Source organism: Lactuca serriola, chromosome 3 (genome assembly GCF_051521515.1).
Source record: "Lactuca serriola cultivar US96UC23 chromosome 3, Lser_US96UC23_V15, whole genome shotgun sequence".
Taxonomy (NCBI): Eukaryota; Viridiplantae; Streptophyta; class Magnoliopsida; order Asterales; family Asteraceae; genus Lactuca; species Lactuca serriola.
This window is the reverse complement of record NC_136410.1, coordinates 36,994,576-37,013,905: the sequence shown is the minus strand read 5'-3', so window position 1 is coordinate 37,013,905 and position 19,330 is coordinate 36,994,576. Positions and strand designations below refer to the sequence as shown.

General features: G+C 36.8%; 2 protein-coding genes across 3 annotated transcripts; both read right to left on the bottom strand.

Annotated features, from left to right (window-relative positions):
- Positions 1–305: 305 nt before the first annotated feature.
- On the bottom strand, positions 306–1,749 carry LOC145094345 (loganic acid O-methyltransferase-like). The gene is made up of 3 exons (XM_079032583.1): positions 1,624–1,749; positions 890–1,534; positions 306–811 (listed from the first exon to the last, which is right to left on the bottom strand). Exons 1-3 carry the CDS (start codon positions 1,696–1,698, stop codon positions 473–475), a joined length of 1,059 nt encoding a protein of 352 aa, XP_078888709.1. The 5' UTR covers positions 1,699–1,749; the 3' UTR covers positions 306–472.
- Positions 1,750–2,603: 854 nt separating this feature from the next.
- On the bottom strand, positions 2,604–5,259 carry LOG8 (Putative lysine decarboxylase family protein). 2 transcript variants are annotated; one of them, XM_079029767.1, is made up of 8 exons: positions 5,120–5,259; positions 4,879–5,038; positions 4,349–4,446; positions 4,217–4,247; positions 3,500–3,599; positions 3,343–3,413; positions 3,104–3,247; positions 2,604–3,017 (listed from the first exon to the last, which is right to left on the bottom strand). In XM_079029767.1, exons 2-8 carry the CDS (start codon positions 4,987–4,989, stop codon positions 2,934–2,936), a joined length of 639 nt encoding a protein of 212 aa, XP_078885893.1. In that variant the 5' UTR covers positions 4,990–5,038; positions 5,120–5,259; the 3' UTR covers positions 2,604–2,933. The 2 variants fall into 2 exon arrangements, with proteins under 2 accessions (XP_078885893.1, XP_078885894.1); XM_079029768.1 differs by lacking the exon at positions 5,120–5,259 and having other exon boundaries at positions 4,879–5,099.
- Positions 5,260–19,330: the final 14,071 nt, after the last annotated feature.

Genomic DNA, 19,330 nt, shown 5'->3' with positions numbered 1-19,330 from the left:
ATATTTTCAAAATACTTTGGACCAAACTCGCAACAAAATAAAAAGTTTGGACCAACATTGCTAGTCCAAAATTTTTTGGACCAAAATGACAATTTTCAACTAGACCATTTGTTTAGTTTGTCTTTATAATAAGCCAAAATTGAAAGCAAAGCATGGAATAAAGCTAAAACTGAAAGCAAATGCTTGATGGTTACTAAGAGCGATAACAATGAAACCAAAATGACAAACTTTGCACTCATATTCACAACATTGAAACCAAAACATATTATGAAACCAAAATGGTAATTTGTTTAGGCATTTCTCATTAAGCCAAAACACGAAACAGAACATCTCATGAGTACTACATCAAGCAGAATAACAAACATCGTTTAGGCATAAACCCATTAACACAAAACGACTAACTAAGAAACTATAATATCAAAAATAGCTTTTTTTTTTCTAGGTCTTTAACAAGATTACTTACCATCATTAGTTATGATTCCTTCTTAGCTAGTACCAAAAATATAATAGCTGCTCCACCGGAGGAATACAGAGATGGTACTTGTTCTAGTCTCTTGCGATATGACTCAAAGAGCTCATCTATGGTTTCCTCTTGGAGACACCCCTTCAAGACTCCCTCAACACCAACCCTTACACCCATTGCAAGACGTCCGGCAGCATCCTTGGTTTCAGGCTCGGCAATGTGCGGCATCACTTCCATTTTCTCTATCCTAAAACAACCATTTCTATCAACTATTTCCTCTAACTCGTGAGGGGATGAGTAATATATGGGAATGTTTAGAGAGTCTACTTTCTCTTCCTCAATCTTTCCCTACAAATTAAATGGAAGTAAATTTTCAATACTTTGTTATTAATTAGAATTAGAATGTATTATAGTTTAACCATTTACCTCCTTTGCCATGGCCAACAAGCAACAACCCAACACCTCAAACAACACATTACCAATGCACTCTTGATGTGGAACCTCATTTGGCCGGCCTGGCACCAAAACCACCACCATACCACCGCTAGCCACCTCTTCTGCTCGAGCTTTCAAAAACCCATCCACATCTTTCATGTGTTGTTGTCGATAAGCCATAACCACCTCATTATCAGCGCAACCATAATGAAGTCTCCCTTTGTTCCAAGCTCGAGAGTCTTTTTCTATCACCTCTTGAGGCACTTTTGAAAGCCAATGAAGAGCGAATGAAGAGTGGATGACATGAAGAGATGCCCGAGGGAACAAACGAGTGTAAAACGAGCCCGGAACACCAGCAGCATGGTACTGTTTATTGGAAGGAAGGGTTTTGAAGAGGGTGTTGAAATCGTTTGAAGCGTGATCGTTGAAGAAGACTTGGAACTCTGGTGTTGGGAAAGAGTGCTGATCATATTTGAGTTGCACAGAGTTTATTATGTTTTCTACAACAATCAAAGTGTTGGGGCCAACGGAACAACCCAAGTCTGCAATACGGAAGGGGGACCCACATACAGCCACATCAAGCTTCTCAGCAATAGCCTCGCTGATGAGCGACATAGCAACGTCTGAAAGAGACTTCTACACAAGCTCCTCAAGCATATTAAAGATAACAACTCATATTTGAGAAATACATGCATTTCGAAACATATATATAGATAGATATATACCTGATAAGAAGAGTTGTTGGTGTAGCTACTGATACCATCTCCACCCTTCATCGGATAAGCCTTGTTGCTGTCCATGTTTCTCTTGAAGAATATGAAAATGTGAATGAGATGCAATCTTTACTTTAGTATTCGTCTCATGTTGTATAGGGTGATAAAACCAAAGATCTCAAGAGTTTGTATCATCAAAAGCATCGTAGGCAACAACAATTATTGATATCAACTCCATTGTCTTTTGGTGCATTGAAAATTGGCATAAAATTACTAATTGTTTTGACTAAATTTCAGGATTGACCCCTGTGGTTTGACAAATATCATAATTTTAGTCTAGATTTTTTACTTGTATCTATTGAGTCCGTGATTTCTAATTTTTTGCAATGTTATTTCAGCCTCCTTAACTCCATTAAAATTTTCTATTAAGTTGATGCTAAAGGCCATACCCTTTGACTTTGAGTTTTTTACCAAATGGGTATTTTTGAGTTTTTGACTTTGAGTTTTTGTACTTAAAACATTGTACGTATATTAATAAAATAATTAATAACAAAAAATAAAAAAAGTCAAAAAAATATATATATATATTAAAAAAAACAGTAAAAAGAATTTAAAAAATTTTAAATTTTAAATTTTAAAATTTTACTTGATAAGACAGGTGTGGGACCAACCACCACCCCTACAACCTCCCCTTCGGCCATCACTTCCGGCTAACCCTTTCCACAGTAAATCTCTTGTTTGCTTAACACTACTCATCATATTATCCTCTCTTATTCTTCTTCCTCTTTAAGCCTTCTTTCCATGTTCTCCTTCCTTTATGTGATCTAGTTTTCTTCAAAAGCTTCTTGACCTTTCTTTCAAGTAAACTGTTTTCGTTCTTGTAAAGCTTTTCCTTTTTTATAAATCAACTCATTCTTTCTCACATTCACATATCAGTGGAAATATCAAATACATAGAACATAGCAGTGTCAGATACAGAGAACATGGCAGGATATAAAAACAATTCACAATTAATATAAATCAAGATAGAAAACAATTCACAATTATTACAATAATACAAGCAAGTCATCAACATTAGAGTCACTACATTGCACAATATCCAGTTTCTTGATGAAACTTATTCACCAAGTAACAGAACCTCTATTAAGCCCCCCTATTTTTTTCTTTCAATGTTTTCTTGGCTGTTTCATAACATAAAACAGCAGAAAACGAATGAATCATAATCAAACCAATTGATCATTTCTAGCACAACAAGGATGTCTTCACCATAATCAAACTCACACCAAATGAAAAGAATTGCATAAATAAATAAAACATTTAAATCAATTCTTATTTGGATAGTTCCCAAGTTGCTCCATCTGCCAGCTCTCGTGAGGTGCAACATGATCATGATCAGGAGTGTATTCCTGCAATTCAGATAATAAGTTACATAAATCATTATAAAAAATAACAATATGATCATAAATAACAAAAAAGATTCTGTAGGATGTACCTCCATCTTTGCAAGCAAATCTACTGCATTAGGGGCAGATATGACAATTTGTCTAGCACCTGGCTTGATGAAACCTTCCTTCACTCCATTGTCAAATAATGCAAGCAAATTGTTGTAATAACCATCAACATTTAGGAGACCAACCTATAGGTACATAAACTTACAGGTTATATCATATGTATGGAAGCATTTCACTAAAAAGTTTTTTAAAAAAAATGTTGAAATAAAGTTGAACTCACAGGTTTTTTATGAATTCCAAGCTGTGACCATGTGATCATTTCTAATACTTCCTCCATGGTTCCATAACCTCCTGAAAGTGTTCAATTCATTCACACCATGAATATAATAGTCATGTTGAAATGAAATGTAGAAAGTTAGATGTGATTTGAATGATACCAGGGAGTGCAATAAAGGCATCAGATTGTCGAGCCATTTCGGCTTTCCTTTCGTGCATGTCTGAAACAATTCGTACTTCTCCGACAGTTTCACCAGATATCTATTAAAATTAGCATCTTTGAAAATCTTTTCCAAAAATTTCATCTTTATATTTCATTATTATTTCAATCACTTTATACATGAGATAAACTCTGATGTTCTGTTTCCTGAGCTAAGTGGCTTGGAAGAGCCTACTGAATCCAAAACAATCCTTACAAATCATGTTTGTCTATCTAAGTGTCTGGATGCGAGTCAATGACTATTTTACCCTTTGGTTTAAAAGTGATGCAGAATAACAAAAGGGTATAACTGCCATTGTTTACTCACATTCAATCCAAAAACAAAACATTTACATGTATAAAATACTTACTCTAGACACAAACATCATTTATCCATTCAGCAATTTACCATACAGCACTTAATGGAAAAAAGAACGAAACATGCCATTAAGCTATATCTTTTATCCCACATTAGTCTAACTAAGAAAGTTTTAAAAAAATTCCAAATTTGTGTCCATAAACCATAATCTAACTAAGGGAAACATTAAAAAAAAATTCTTATTTGTGTTCAAAAAACATAAGCTAACAAAGGAACTGAGCAATTCTGGATCAAAAGGATACATGGGTACCTAGAAGAAACTCAAAAAAATGTTGATTTATAAAGGGGAAATAGTAATACCTCAAGAGGAACAAGAGCTTTGGGAATAACTCTGCAAGTAAGCAAGCAACAAGGATTTCATTAAAGCTGCAAATTTATGACAGAGGGATAGAAATTATACACAGAACAAGGATTGAGGTTTATGTATATTACCCAAGAACATGGCAGCCTCCATCAAAAACTCTCTGAGATATCATACCCATTAGACCAACACTTCCACCACCATATACCAAGTCTATCTTCCGATTCACCTGTAATTACAAAAGCAAGCAAAATTCAATTAAAATAAGAAGACTTAGTGACACCAATTTCATGACAAGAAACTAAACTCTAAGAGTCTTTTTATCAAACAGATGGTGCACCACCAAGAACAGTCGCATATCGCATTCAAATCACATCTAATTACATAAAGAAACTAAATAATCAGAAGGTTCGATCAGAAAAGGGAAGACTTAAAAAGATGGTGCAAGAATCGAACACCGATTTCATATCAAGAAACCGAATTCTAAGAATCTTTTCATCAAACAGATGGTGCACCACCAAGAACAGTCATATATTCAAACACCAGTTTGGTAACTAGAAATCAAAAGATGATGCGCCACCAAGAACAGACATGCATCCAAAATTATAAAGTCAGCAACAAAAAGAATCACAATAAAGATAATAAAAGCAAACCAATCAACCATTTCATCTCCCAATTCAGTAGCAGCAACGCTGAAGACTTCTCGATGACCAGGATGACTTCCACAGAAAACACATAGTCTCTTGAACTTGCTGCTCGAGCCCCTTTCCATTTCAACCTCTTCTTCCCAAAATTATCAAACCCTCCGAGTCCGACAATCTCTATGACAAAAAGAAAAGGTAAGCAACAAAGGTCTGCGCATTTATCTATTTAAAAACTTAAGCGCAAAAAACTGAGATTACATATATATTTTTTTAATTGAAAACACAAAATTTGAGGTTCGAAATTCAATTTTCGGCAATATGTGATGAAGGGAAACAACAAAAAGAATCCCACATGCTCTATTCACTATCTCTTTGTCGCCCCTTTAAAGAATATCTAATTATGGAAACAATAGAAAAGCAACAAAAATGGGTAGTTTTAAATTTTAATCATCTTTGGAGGCTATCCATCATCAAATGGGTTGGGCTGTACCCGTGAGTCCCACTCATAACTAGTCATAAGTATAAGTGTATAACTCACCTTTAAAGCCCTTTTTGATTTTTGATATTTAGTAAATTGGGCCCTTCTTCTCTTCTGGAGCCTTGATTCACTAGCTAAATGTAGAAATTATTCTATATATCGATGCATTGTTGGAAAGAAAAAAGTTTATGGAAAAAGTTTAACCAAATGTGACCTAGTCTTGTGTTGGGCTCGATTCATTTTTGTCTCTTTTCCTGGATATACCACTAATAAATATTTGTACACACATCACTCACGAAGATCTACTACTCGTGTCGATGTCCACATGTGTGTATGAGATACTCTAACTTGGACTCCCGTCATGGTAAGAATAGAGGTGACAAGAATATGATCCAACCTCGAATTAATACAAAATTAGCGTTAAAACAACGGTTTGGATTTAAATTTTCAACTCTTTCAAGTTAAAATAGACCAACTTGTTTAACCTTTCTATTTAAACGGGTTCGATTAGGGTTGCAATTTCCAATTTGATTTCAAGTCACAAACTCATTTAAATATCACATTACCACTTTGTTGATTCAAGAAATCGAACCCGGCCCTCCAGTTCTTCATAAGTTATGGTATCGGCCTCACCAAGTCATCATAGTGTTAGTCTCCCTCGAATGGTTAGACCTTAACAATCAAGTCACCTTAAGATGGTGACCAGTAAGGGTGTTGACCAAGTATACATTTTGGGTTTCAGATAGTTCAAGTTGGATAGGTCAGGTATTTTCAAATAAAAAAATTAACTGATAACAAGACTATATTAATTTCGGATATTCGGCTATTAGGTCGGGTTCGGTATATCGGGTATTCCCTTAAAAAATTGATAAAAAATTGAAGTAAAAATAATCAAGATGGTATCTAAACCGTGGGTGGCAGTTGGATAACTATACTTTCAATTCACAAAATGGAACCGTAAAAGGAACCACTTCTTTCTTAGAGCATGATGCATTGGTTACTTGTACAATTTAAGGAGGATTGTCAATGTGATTTAAGGATCTCAACTTCTATATGAAATTAAACTAATATCAAGTCATTTATTTAACATATTGTGTTGGATTGACAAGAAAAAAGCATATCAATAATCTAGTAATTAAATATCTACTATCCAATCACCCTTTAACCGAAAGTCATCGATTGAACCAACAAGTCAAAATCCATTAAGTAACAATGTTGCTTGCATTTCATTCTAAACCATATTTAACTTGTATTTTTTTCATTATGAAAGTATCTAAGTTGTTTACCGTTCGGTCCATTTCATTTAAGCTGTTTTTATTTCAGTTAATTCTAAAGCGCATATAAGATTTTTCTGTATAAAACTATCAGATTGAGTTACTATACTTTTTTAGTGATGAAATCTTGGAATAAGACTATATTTAGCCTCCTCCACCCTTAGGAGACCTAATATGTATATTTCGTTGTCATTATGTTATCTACTTTTAACCCTTATTAAAAACTCAATCATTAGTGGCCTTATTTGCTTCTCATATTGGGGCAATTTAGTCTTTTTACATCTCATCTTTCTCGTACTCTATTACAAACATTATCAAATTAGAACCTTCATTTCTCATGAATCACTAACTTCATTTTCTCTCCTCTCCCTCGTTCTTCCTTATTTTTAAAAGAATAGTTATAACAACCGTTTTCTCGTTTGATCAGTCGAGGACTTAAGGATGTCAATGATAAGGTTTTCGGGAAAACCCTTATGCCACGACGTGATGGTTTGATGAACACGATGTGGCCATGAACTCAAATGAAGAACGTGTTAGGTTGGTCACCACAACGTGGCGAGATGGTGACTAGGGTGTGGTCGTTGTTGTATTCCAAGCCCAAGATTTTAGGGTTTCTTTCATATTTAAATGCATTAACTCTTGGATTAGGTCTTTCCCTTCAGCCACCGCCCTTCCAACTTGAAACCCTAAACCCCCCCCCCCCCCTTTCATGGTTGTGAGCTTGTTTTCATAGTTTTGGAGCTTGTTCCTTGGATTTTGTGAAGCCTGAGGAAGAAGGTATTGGGAATTTTAGGTTACCATCAATCTGTACGTGCGGAATTTCACTTAACTCCTAAGGGTACATGCAACCTAATTGATCTATGTCATTTTTCAATTAATAGCAACATACTTATGAAACAAAACTTTAAACCATATGAATCAAATTCATGAATAGAACCACATACCTTATAGCTTAAGTCGAATTAAGCTTAATAAAAAACTTTTGATAATATCCTTGAAAAACTAGCTCCAAAAGTATGCGAGTCTCTAATCCGTCACACCAAAAACTCGAGGAAACCCAAGAACCGAATAGGAGAGAGGGAGAAAGGAGAAATATGATTTGGTGAGGTATGAAGGTATTATCAAATTTTGCTAGGGAAGATCCGTATTTATACTTTCCAAATACCTTGGAAACCCTAAATTTGAATAATAATATTTTATCCTTATTCAAATTATGTTTCCTCATCTGAGTTGGAGGTTTCTAGAAACGTTAACGAGGGACTCCAAAACTATCCGCCTCATGGAAGGTTCTGGATTGTCTCTTTTGCTCAACTATTGACCAATTGTAGTCCAACCCTTGTACCTCTAATTAATTCTAATTAACGCATAATTAATTCTAAATTAATTCTCAATTAATTATTATTATTTCTAATTAATATATTAATGATATAACATATCAATAAATCATTTATCTTTCTCTTGATAAATCCAAGCCATTTTCTGGTTATGAAGGCAGCCCAAAAATGACTTTACTTTTATTCATCAACATTATACTAATTTAATTAGAACGTTAAACACATAAATTCAATAGTCTCCCACTTGGATAAGTCGATAACTATAATTGCAAGTACAACTCTAAATAACCAGTAAAGAGTGTTTTCTAAAGACACTACCAAACTCTGATTAGATGTTGGTCCTAAGATAAGTGATCAAATATCCCTTTGTTCTTCCTGATATCGTATGGACACGAGATATGTGAAGGGATGTCAAACCCACCAAGCAAATTACACCCTTTGATTGCTAAATAAACGTAATATAATGGTAAAAAGGGGTATCGATCCTCAGGGAAATGGTTGTATTCAATCACCAATGCAATTCAATAGAACTAGTGAAATTAAACTAATTAACTGCAATTAAACTAAAAGGGGGGGGGGGGTTGATTACTTGAAAACTAAAATATTTGAATAACTAAAAACCTTGCAATTAAGCAGGTTGATGAGATGCTCAAAGGTTGGAAATAATTGGTTAACTAAGGCAATTAAATACAATGAACATTTGTGTGTTTATCATTAGGATCTAATACAAAGCTTATCCTTCATCCCAAATTGGTTATAGCAATCATGAAGCATGATATGCCAAGATTCCTCATAGGTAGTATGGAGGTTGGGGAAGCCCACAACACACCTTCTTAATTAAGATCAAGGGTCAATTGAAGCAATCAATCCCAAGAAATCAATTAGCCTTAAGAATGATGGAATCCCCAATTCCTAGAGGATGTCAAATGCTTACACATCCATAAAGGAGATATGATTCATAAGCTAGAGATGATTTCTACCATCATAAAGCCTTTGTTCTAGATAAATTCAATGATCCAATGCAAAATCAATGAAATAAATCAACCATTGCTCAATCAAATACTAAGCTCATGATCAAAGCATCAAATAAGCATAAGAATTGTAAACTAGAATCATAAACATGGAATAAATTGATAATCAACATAAATCCTTCAAAACCCACAAATATTCATTGGTTTTCAGCCAAAGTCAACCAAATAAGAGTATTATCCACTCATGGCAACAAAGTAACAAGAACAATAATCTAATTGCATAAAGAAACTACCTAAGATTTGGAAAGATGAAAGGAAATGGTTTCTAGCTCCCAAAATCGCCTCTTGCAGGTCTCCAATGGTGGAAAAACGTGAATGAGCCTCTAGATCTGATCCCCAAGAGTTATGATGAGCCAAATGACGAAAATGCCCAAACTGGGCAGTTGCGCGAGTACCCGCATGACGAAAATTCCACCTGCGCAAATGTTGATGTGTTGCCATTGGTCTACCAAGCCACTACTCCACCCTTCCACTACCAAATATTCCTTTGCCCCCCCCCCCTTGGCCAGGTAATTTGAATCCACCAATCATCATTTAGCCACCAAATGGATGCTCCAAGCCCAAAATTAGAATTTTATGATCCATCTTCACAAGCCCAAATAATCCAAGCCAATAACTTTCAAAGCCCAATTCTTCTTCTTTGATTCCGCTAAGCCCAATAATGCCTCGGGAGCCCACTAAGCCCGTCTCCAATCAACCCGCCACCGCAACAAGCACTGAAAAACCTACAAAATATCTCATTCAACATAACAAGCACCCGGTATGATCCATAATAAAGAAAATAAAGAATATACAATGCAATAATGATAAAAAGATCTAAAAAAATCTAAAATAAACTAATAAAAATAAGGAAATAAAATAAGCTATCAAATCACCCCAACCTTAAACCTAACTTGTCCTCAAGTTAGAACAAGACTAAAAATAAGCTTGGGATGAACTATCTAAAAAAGGAAAAAGAAAGATACCATAGAACTTGGTCAACATCAGTCAACATGGTCAGAATTAGTCCTTCAATGGACCCTACGCATCTTCAAAATGTTCCCCGCTTGAGAGCCATAAACCACATTCTCAACCACTTGATGGGCGAATAGATCACGGCTAGATGCGGTCGCGGTGTGCAAGACAAAGGAAACAGAGATGCGCCCAGTGGGGGCACTTTAAATCACCAATGTAGACCATGGTGCACGAAGGAAAGGCGCCTCTTCACACACTATGATTCCTACATTTATCAGGCCAAAGTGTATAATAACGAAATAGGGGTTTTGCAGCACGGCCTCTGGGCAAACATCCAGTTTCAGAGGCTTCTCCCTTGTACTATCCTTTACAGTCTACCGTCTCATCGTCGGGGCCTTTTCTCACCAAAAATAAAATAAAATAAAATAAAATAAAATAAAATAATAAAAACTCTACTTAACCTAAATCTAAACCTAACAACCTAATTCTTCAATCTTGAACTTCTGTTATTGGGTCTTCAATCACATTTGCTGCTTGACATTTTTTTTTCATTTTTTTTTTCAAATCATATATATAACATGTGTCTTGAACTTGGAATCTTGTTCTTCTTTTAGTGTTGCTCTTTTTCTTCATTTTTTCTTCTTTGCTTTTGTTGCTTTTCTTGAATCATCTTTAATAGGCTCTTATTTTCTTCACTTTTTCAAATTTCTTCATTCTTTGTGTTGCTTCTTGGAAGGTCTAAGGAATTTCACCAAGTAACATAGGACTCCAATAGTGAAAATTGAGTGGTAGATAGGGGCTAATATGAACACCTAATGATCACTGACAATGTGCTAAGATCAACTAAAAAGGGTGGGGAATGACTCAAAAATGGGTGTTACCGAAAAGACTTGGTCCCAAAAGATGTGAATTGGGGGACCCACTTCAAAGTTCATCAAGCACCTCAATGCAAGGTGTGATAAACAAAATCTATCTAATTATCTACTCTAGACCCCTAAAAAATGATATCCTATCCTAAAAAGGCGGTGAGAATCTAACTAAGCAAGGCTCGGATGAGACTCGGGAGTACTAAGGGGTACTCCCCCCAAAACCAAGATGCGAGTCTTCAATATCTTCAATGTCTTCAAAATACCTTACCGGGCTAGTCTTTGCTCTCACACATTGGTATGACCAACCACATCCTTCCACACCTAGACCCAATCAAGCTACCTGCATCTGACCCCCACACAAGCGGTCTCAAAGTGGTCTGTGAGGCCCAAAACGTGTCCCATTCATCAAATACAAGGAATTCCATATCAAGACCCGGGACCAATCTATGATTCAATACTTATGACTTGGCGTTATGGTACCTATAGGGATGAGAAGACAAGAGAGAAAAAAATGCTTGAACCTAACCTAGAATGCATCTAAAAAGTATGAAAATTAGAAAAGAAAGAAACAAAATATGCAATATATATATATATATATATATATATATATATATATATATATATATATATTTTTTTTTTTAATTTTTATGCAATTTTTATGAATGCCCTAAATGACTAACTCTAAATGCAACTATATGCAACCTAAATGCAATAAAAATAAAAGATTAAATTACCTCACCCTAAGCTTAAAATTAAGCATTGTCCTCAATGCTTAGGATAAGAGTAAGGAAGGATCATACCGGGATCAAGGTGGAGGAGGCCCGCGAGGACGGTATGGAAGCAACACATGGGTCGCATAATGATGCTTGGATGGAGTTCTTGGCCGCCTAAATACACATGGATGAAAGCTTTGTCGTGCAAAGGACACATATGAAATGGATCGAAATTTTCTTATGAAATGATATATTTGCGCGGGTACCCTCGCAAACTTTGCGCGGGTGGGGGGCAGTCGCGCGCAACAATCAGAGAGCACCCCCTGTTGGGGTAATTTGGAACTCAGAATCTGCGTGGCTGGGGGTTTGGTCGCGCAAGGGTTGCGTGGGTGGCAGTCGGCCGCGCAAACATTTGCGCGGGTGAGGAAACGGCCGTGCGCAACAATCAGATTGCATCCCATGTGGCGGTAATTTAGAATTCGGAATCTGCGTGGCTAGGGGTCGATCGCGCAGCGGCTGCGCGGGTACCCGCGCGCAGCAATCAGAGAGCACCCCATGTTGGTGTAATTTGGAACTCGGGACCTGCGCGGCTGTGGTCGGTCGCGCAAAGTCTGCGCGGGCACCCGCGCAAAGGTCAAATTTTTGGAATTTTTCAAACTTCACCAAATCACTAGAAGACTTCTATATGCTTATTTTTAGGCCAACTTCAAGTTTAGAAACACCCAAAACTTCAAACGGACATTATTTATTTACATTGCATTTATTTAACGTCTTTGCCAAGACATAGTCCCGCTTCCATCAACTTTCGTAATTTGGGATTTCCAATGTTATGTTGTCGAATTCTCCCGTATCAAAGCCTTCATAAAATGGTTTCAAATGGTGCCCATTCACTTTGAAGATTTGGGTTGTTTCCAAACTCTTGATTTCAACCACACTAGGATCAAACACTTTTATAACAATAAAAGGTCCATGCCATCGAGATCGCAATTTTCCCGGGAATAGCTTTAAGCGTGAATGATAAAGAAGAACTTTTTGACCCAGAATAAAGTGTTTTTGGGTTATGTGCTTGTCATGAACTGCCTTTTTCTTCTCTTTGCACCTTTTGAACCTTTTAGTTATCTTCTTCTTGACCACTTCCATCATTGGAGGATCCAATCTTCTTTGAGGTTCCCTCTTAGGATTACAATCATCTTCCATGATTATCTTGTCTGTGCATACATTAGGCTTATCCTGTTTATTGGCTCAATCACATCAACCTGATACAATGGAGAAATGTTACTAGGGTACCTCATTCCTTCAAAGATGTTGAAGTAAATGGTTTCTCCATCAAACTCCATAGTTATCTTTCCTTTATGGACATCAATGATTGTGTGAGCGGTATGCATGAAAGGTCTTCCAAGGAGGATCATAGATGATTTGGAAGAAGTCTTCTCTTCAAGATCAATGACATAAAAATCCGCCGGAAAAACAAGTTGATTAACTTGTACTAACACATCCTCCAACACTCCTCTTGGAGACACACTTGACTTCTCTGCTAATTGAATGATGACTCCCGTTTCTTCCAAAGGTCCAACATTGATAGATTGAAAAACCGAATATGACATCACATTGATCGAGGCTCCAAGATCTAACATAGCACTTTCGACATGCAAATCACCAATGGTACAAGGGATAGCAAATATTCCCGGATCCTTGCACTTGGGAGGTAACTTCTTTTGGATAACCGCAGACACATTTGAATTGACTTGAATCTTTTCATTTTCCTTGAATTTTCTCTTCTTGGTGCATAAATCCTTGAAAAATTTTGCATAACTTGGAATTTGCTTAATAGCATTCAATAGTGGAATGTTGATTTGGAACTTGCGAAAAGTTTCAAATAATTCATTTTCTTCCTCTATCTTCTTGGAAAAGGCTAACCGGGAAGGGAAGGGAGGTGGTATGACCAATGGTTTGATGGGTTTGTTGGAAGAGTCGGGTTGATCAATGTTTGGCACAACCGGTTCCTTTGGAGGAACTACAACTTTTGGAGATTTCACAATGATCACTTCATCTTCATCTTCTCTTGAAACTCTTTTAGGTTAACTTTCTCCAAGTGTTTTCCCACTTCTCAAGGTGATGACACTCACATTGGGGTTCTTCTCGGTTTGTGATGGAAGTTTACCCCTTTGTTCTATCTTGTTGAGAGCGGTTGCCAAATCTCCAATTTGTGCTTGAATGTTGGAGAAAGTATTCTTGGTTTCTTTTTGAAATTGGATTTGGCTTTGAGCAAGAGAAGTGACAAGTTCTTGAAGGCTCATTTGATGGGTACCACTTGATTGGCCTTGTTGTGGAGGTTGTTGGTAATTTGGAGGGTTATAAGAATTTTGTGGATATGGTGGTTTTTGGGATTGGTATTGTGGATTTTGGGGTCTCATCAAAAGATTTGGTGGATAAGGGTTGTTTTGGTTATTCCTCCAATTTGGGTTGAAATTGTTTTGAAATCCCATGGGTCTTGGTTGACCTTGATATCCGCCCATTGCATTCACATCTTCCGGTTCACTTCCAAGTATGGGACACTTATCCGTATAATGGCCCGTCATTGCACAAATACCACATACCATCAATTGTTGACCACTTCCATCATTTGTCTAAGTGTCAACTCTTGAGGAGGGTTTGGTGGAAAGGGGTGATTGGGATATTGTTGCCTGTAATTGGGATGTTGTTGGTAAGGTGGATATGGGTATTGTTGGGGATTGTAGATTAGTGGTGGATAAGGTTGGTAGTTAGGGTATTGGTTGTAAGGACGTTGTTGTTGTGGGTACATTGGGTTTTGGTACATTGGAGGGTGTTGGTAATTGGGTTGATTTGGGTAATGTACTTGTTGAACTTGAAAAGCATTGTTTTGAGGTTGGTTGTTTTGGTGGAAGTGTTGGTTTTGTAGTTGTGGTGGTGGTTGATAATTGGGTTGGTTGTGAGGAGGGGCTTGATTCCAAGGTGGCATATCAATGAGAGGTTCTTGTGGTTGTTGTCTTGGTTGATGGGGTGGGATATTGACATCTTGATTGATTGGGTTTGGGTTGGGATTGTGAGGTGGAGTGTGATTCATGGCTATGTGGTTTTCAAATGGAATGTCTTCAAAGGAATGACCAACAATTGGAGAACTCGGTTCAGTGTCGGTATCACTTGAAGTATGAACTTGATCTTCTATGTTGATTAGTGGAGAAGAGGAAGAAGCTTGAACTAGTTGTTGTTGCTTTGCTTGTTTGGCTAACTTTTTCAACCTTTTTGCTTCCCTTTCAATTTCCGGATTGTAGAGTAGTTCACCGGTTCTTGTAGACCTAGACATAAACAATCAAATAACAATAACCAATTTCCCCGGCAACGGCGCCAAAACTTGATGGGATGTCAAACCCACCAAGCAAATTACACCCTTTGATTGCTAAATAAACGTAATATAATGGTAAAAAGGGGTATCGATCCTCGGGGAAATGGTTGTATTCAATCACCAATGCAATTCAATAGAACTAGTGAAATTAAACTAATTAACTACAATTAAACTAAAATGGGGGGGGGGGGGGGTTGATTACTTGAAAACTAAAATATTTGAATAACTAAAAACCTTGCAATTAAGCAAGTTGATGAGATGCTCAAAGGTTGGAAATAATTGGTTAACTAAGGCAATTCAACACAATGAACATTTGTGTGTTTATCATTAGGATCTAATACAAAGCTTATCCTTCATCCCAAATTGGTTATAGCAATCATGAAGCATGATATGCCAAGATTCCTCATAGGTAGTATGGAGTTGGGGAAGCCCACAACACACCTTCTTAATTAAGATCAAGGGTCAATTGAAGCAATTAATCCCAAGAAATCAATTAGCCTTAAGAATGAAGGAATCCCCAATTCCTAGATCTAGAGGATGTCAAATGCTTACACATCCGTAAAGGAGATATGATTCATAAGCTAGAGATGATTTCTACCATCATAAAGCCTTTGTTCTAGATAAATTCAATGATCCAATGCAAAATCAATGAAATAAATCAACCATTGCTCAATCAAATACTAAGCTCATGATCAAAGCATCAAATAAGCATAAGAATTGTAAACTAGAATCATAAACATGGAATAAATTGATAATCAACATAAATCCTTCAAAACCCACAAATATTCATTGGTTTTCAGCCAAAGTCAACCAAATAAGAGTATTATCCACTCATGGCAACAAAGTAACAAGAACAATAATCTAATTGCATAAAGAAACTACCTAAGATTTGGAAAGATGAAAGGAAATGGTTTCTAGCTCCCAAAATCGCCTCTTGCAGGTCTCCAATGGTGGAAAAACGTGAATGAGCCTCTAGATCTGATCCCCAAGAGCTATGATGAGCCAAATGACGAAAATGCCTAAACTGGGCAGTTGCGCGGGTACCCGCGTGACGAAAATTCCACCCGCGCAAATGTTGATGTGTTGCCATTGGTCTACCAAGCCACTACTCCACCCTTCCACTACCAAATATTCCTTTGCCCCCCCCCCCCCCTTGGCCAGGTAATTTGAATCCACCAATCATCATTTAGCCACCAAATGGATGCTCCAAGCCCAAAATTAGAATTTTATGATCCATCTTCACAAGCCCAAATAATCCAAGCCAATAACTTTCAAAGCCCAATTCTTCTTCTTTGATTCCGCTAAGCCCAATAATGCCTCGGGAGCCCACTAAGCCCGTCTCCAATCAACCCGCCACCGCAACAAGCACTGAAAAACCTACAAAATATCTCATTCAACATAACATGCACCCGGTATGATCCATAATAAAGAAAATAAAGAATATACAATGCAATAATGATAAAAAGATCTAAAAAAATCTAAAATAAACTAATAAAAATAAGGAAATAAATTAAGCTATCAATATGGATTAGAATCAATCACATTGTCCAAGATTTTGTTTCTCGATTTCCTGATTTGTGATGACGTCACTAGACTACTAATTAAACACATCAATTCATTCCCAACTGGGCTCAACATTATAATGTCAACATCAAATCACCGAGGGGCATCAATTTTCCTCTCACGGAAAAAGGAATGAATAAACCTTGACTATTAGGGGTGAAAACGAGTCAAGCTACTCAGGATCGGATCGTTAAAATCTCGACTCAAAACCGATTTTAAACGAGCCCGAGCCAAGCTCGAGCTTAATATTAAGCTCATTACTAAACGAGATCGAGCTCGAGCCGATGTCACTAAGCTCATTAGGCTCGCGAGCCTAAACAGACCTTTATATAAAATAATTTATTATTATTTTTATATATTAAAATAAAAACATATTTGGGTTAAGGATTTACGGTATTAGTAAACGGGCTTCTTAACGAGCTCGAGTAGAGCTTAAGTTTATTTAGGCACGTCAGACAAAAAACGAGTCAAGCCTGAGCCCAAGTCGAGCTTGTATAATTATTTACGAGCTCGAGCCTCACATAACTTAAACGAGCCCGAGCCGAGCCTAACTAGGCTCGGGCTCGGCTCGGCTCGTTTGCACCACTATAATGACTATATAATGATCAATGTTTCTCACTAAATCATGCATGGAATTACGCTTCATAACACCCAGTTACGAGATGCATTGGAGTAAACCAATGCATAACCGATTTGCAAAATATGACTTATATATCACTGTTTTAAGAATAGAAGATATTATGATCTTAGAATCACTTGTGATTAAATCCATGAAGTAATCTCTAAGTGCGGGTTTAATCAATACTCAAAATCCTTATTTTCAAAATACTCATAAATATCACCGCAATCCCTATGCAATGTCCAATCTGTGATCAATTCATGACGGTCTTAAATCAATACTTACTCCTAAAGTATGACCGACTATGGAAAATAAAATAAATTAATATTCTAGAAGTAAAACATGTAAAATGAAACACAAGAATAAAGTAATTGACAAATCGCATCACACACTTGAACATAAATAAATCTATATTTCACCATTTAGTTACAATTTATCATTGTTACTTTGTTTTAAAATATCAACTACCTACTAAAATGTAGAATCTAATATCATCTTTAAGCCACATTGCTTCCTTTACTACCTCACTTGTTGCGATATACTTTGATTCTTAAGTAGAATCAGCCGATGTCTGCTACTTGGAGCTCTTCTAAGTCACCGCTCCACCATTGGACAAAAATACCCAACAAGATTGTAAAAAACTATTATCACGATTTGTTTGGAAGATGGTGTCACTATAGTCATTCACCTTAAGTTCATCTTTGCCATCGAAAACTAAGTCCATATCTTTCGTTTTTCACATATACTTAAGAATGTTCTTCGCTTCAGTCCAATGAGCCAAACCAAGCTCTCCCTTATATCTACTAACCATGCTCAAAGCATAAGCCACATTAGGTCGAGTACATGTCATGACATACATAATTGAGCACATAGTATATGTATATGGGACTCGAATCATCGTATATATCTCCTTATCATTAATAGGACATTGAGCCTTCCACAACGAAATAGTATTATGCATGGGTAGGTCCCTTTTCTTAGAATTATCCATATTGAAACGTCGCAATATGTTATCCAAGTATGTACTCTAGCCAATTCCTAGCAAAAGTTTCCTCCTGTTTCTGTAAATCCTTATTCGAAGAATATAAGTAGCCTCTCCTAGATCCTTCATAGCAAAACATTTTCCAAGCCAAGACTTAACATCTTGCAAAGTTGGAATGTAACACCTGGTTTCCAAAATGGATCAATATACGGTATTAAGGAGTCAAAGGCATGGTTTTTAGGAAAAACCATGAGTCATGATGTGACCATAAGGAGGTCACGACGTGACAAGTCAAGAATGAGAACGTGTATCTAGAGGCTTGTCACGAAATCACATGTGTATGGTTACAATGTAACAAGAGATGCAGCCCAAGCCCATGATCTTTTAGGGTTTCCTTCGTATTTAAATCCCTACTCTCGAATTTAGGGCTTCATTTCTAGCCTCCATCACCCTCTAGAGATTTTATCAAACCCTAACAACATGCTCTTCATTTATGATCTTATTCTTGGATTTTTAGTGTCCTTGAAAGGAACAAGAAGAACCTTGTGGTGTAGAAGACCTTTTGGCAAACTTAGAGTTTGAGTTTGAGCCATTTCTAGAGCATTGTAAGCATTCAAGATCCAAACTTTATTATGCTAGCTTCTAGATCTAGGCTTATTATTCCTTTTTCTTCGTATTGTGGAAGTTTAGATGGGAGGATTCCATAAAGTTGGCAACTTTATGGGTCCTTATGGTCCCTTGAAGGTTGTGTTTAATGGATCTGAGGTTTGGCTGAGTTTTGATGTCATTTGTGAGAGTATGGTTCCATTTCTTCTTCATTTTGACCTTTTATGATATCAAGACATGCATTGGACATGCATGTCTATAACGTGTTGATTTTTAGGATTCTTTTGGAGTAAGAAGGCCCTATAGAATGTTGGAATGGATGGTCGTAAGGATTAAGGGTTGGATGCATTAAGTGTCCCAATATAATGTAGGCATGATGTGACCATATGGTGGTCACAACATGAAAATGTGATCTATCTCGATTAGTTTGTCGGGATGTATTCACAACGTGACCATGGAGCGTTCACATTGTGGTGTTGGCTATTAGGTTGACCGTGACTTAGTTGGTTGAGTTAGAGTATGGCCGAGTTTGGATCAGTTTGAGTACGTTCTCACAACGTGACCACAAGCTGGTCACGACGCGAGGGCCAATCATTGGTAATGCGAAGTGTTGAGTTTGACTTTGACCGTTGACTTTCGGCATGGGTTGACTTTAGTCAAAGTAAGGCTTTGGAGTATAGAC

Bases quoted from the DNA above. Each gene is read 5' to 3' on its own strand.
- LOC145094345 (XM_079032583.1), bottom strand. From the start codon at position 1,698: ATGGACAGCAACAAGGCTTATCCGATGAAGGGTGGAGATGGTATCAGT. The intron at 1,535-1,623 runs GTATATATCTAT...GAGCTTGTGTAG, and splicing joins CCAACAACTCTTCTTATCAG to AAGTCTCTTTCAGACGTTGC. The intron at 812-889 runs GTAAATGGTTAA...TTTAATTTGTAG, and splicing joins TGTTGGCCATGGCAAAGGAG to GGAAAGATTGAGGAAGAGAA.
- LOG8 (XM_079029767.1), bottom strand. From the start codon at position 4,989: ATGGAAAGGGGCTCGAGCAGCAAGTTCAAGAGACTATGTGTTTTCTGT. The intron at 4,447-4,878 runs GTTGATTGGTTT...TTGTAATTACAG, and splicing joins CTGAATTGGGAGATGAAATG to GTGAATCGGAAGATAGACTT. The intron at 3,248-3,342 runs GTGAGTTCAACT...ATGTACCTATAG, and splicing joins TTGGAATTCATAAAAAACCT to GTTGGTCTCCTAAATGTTGA.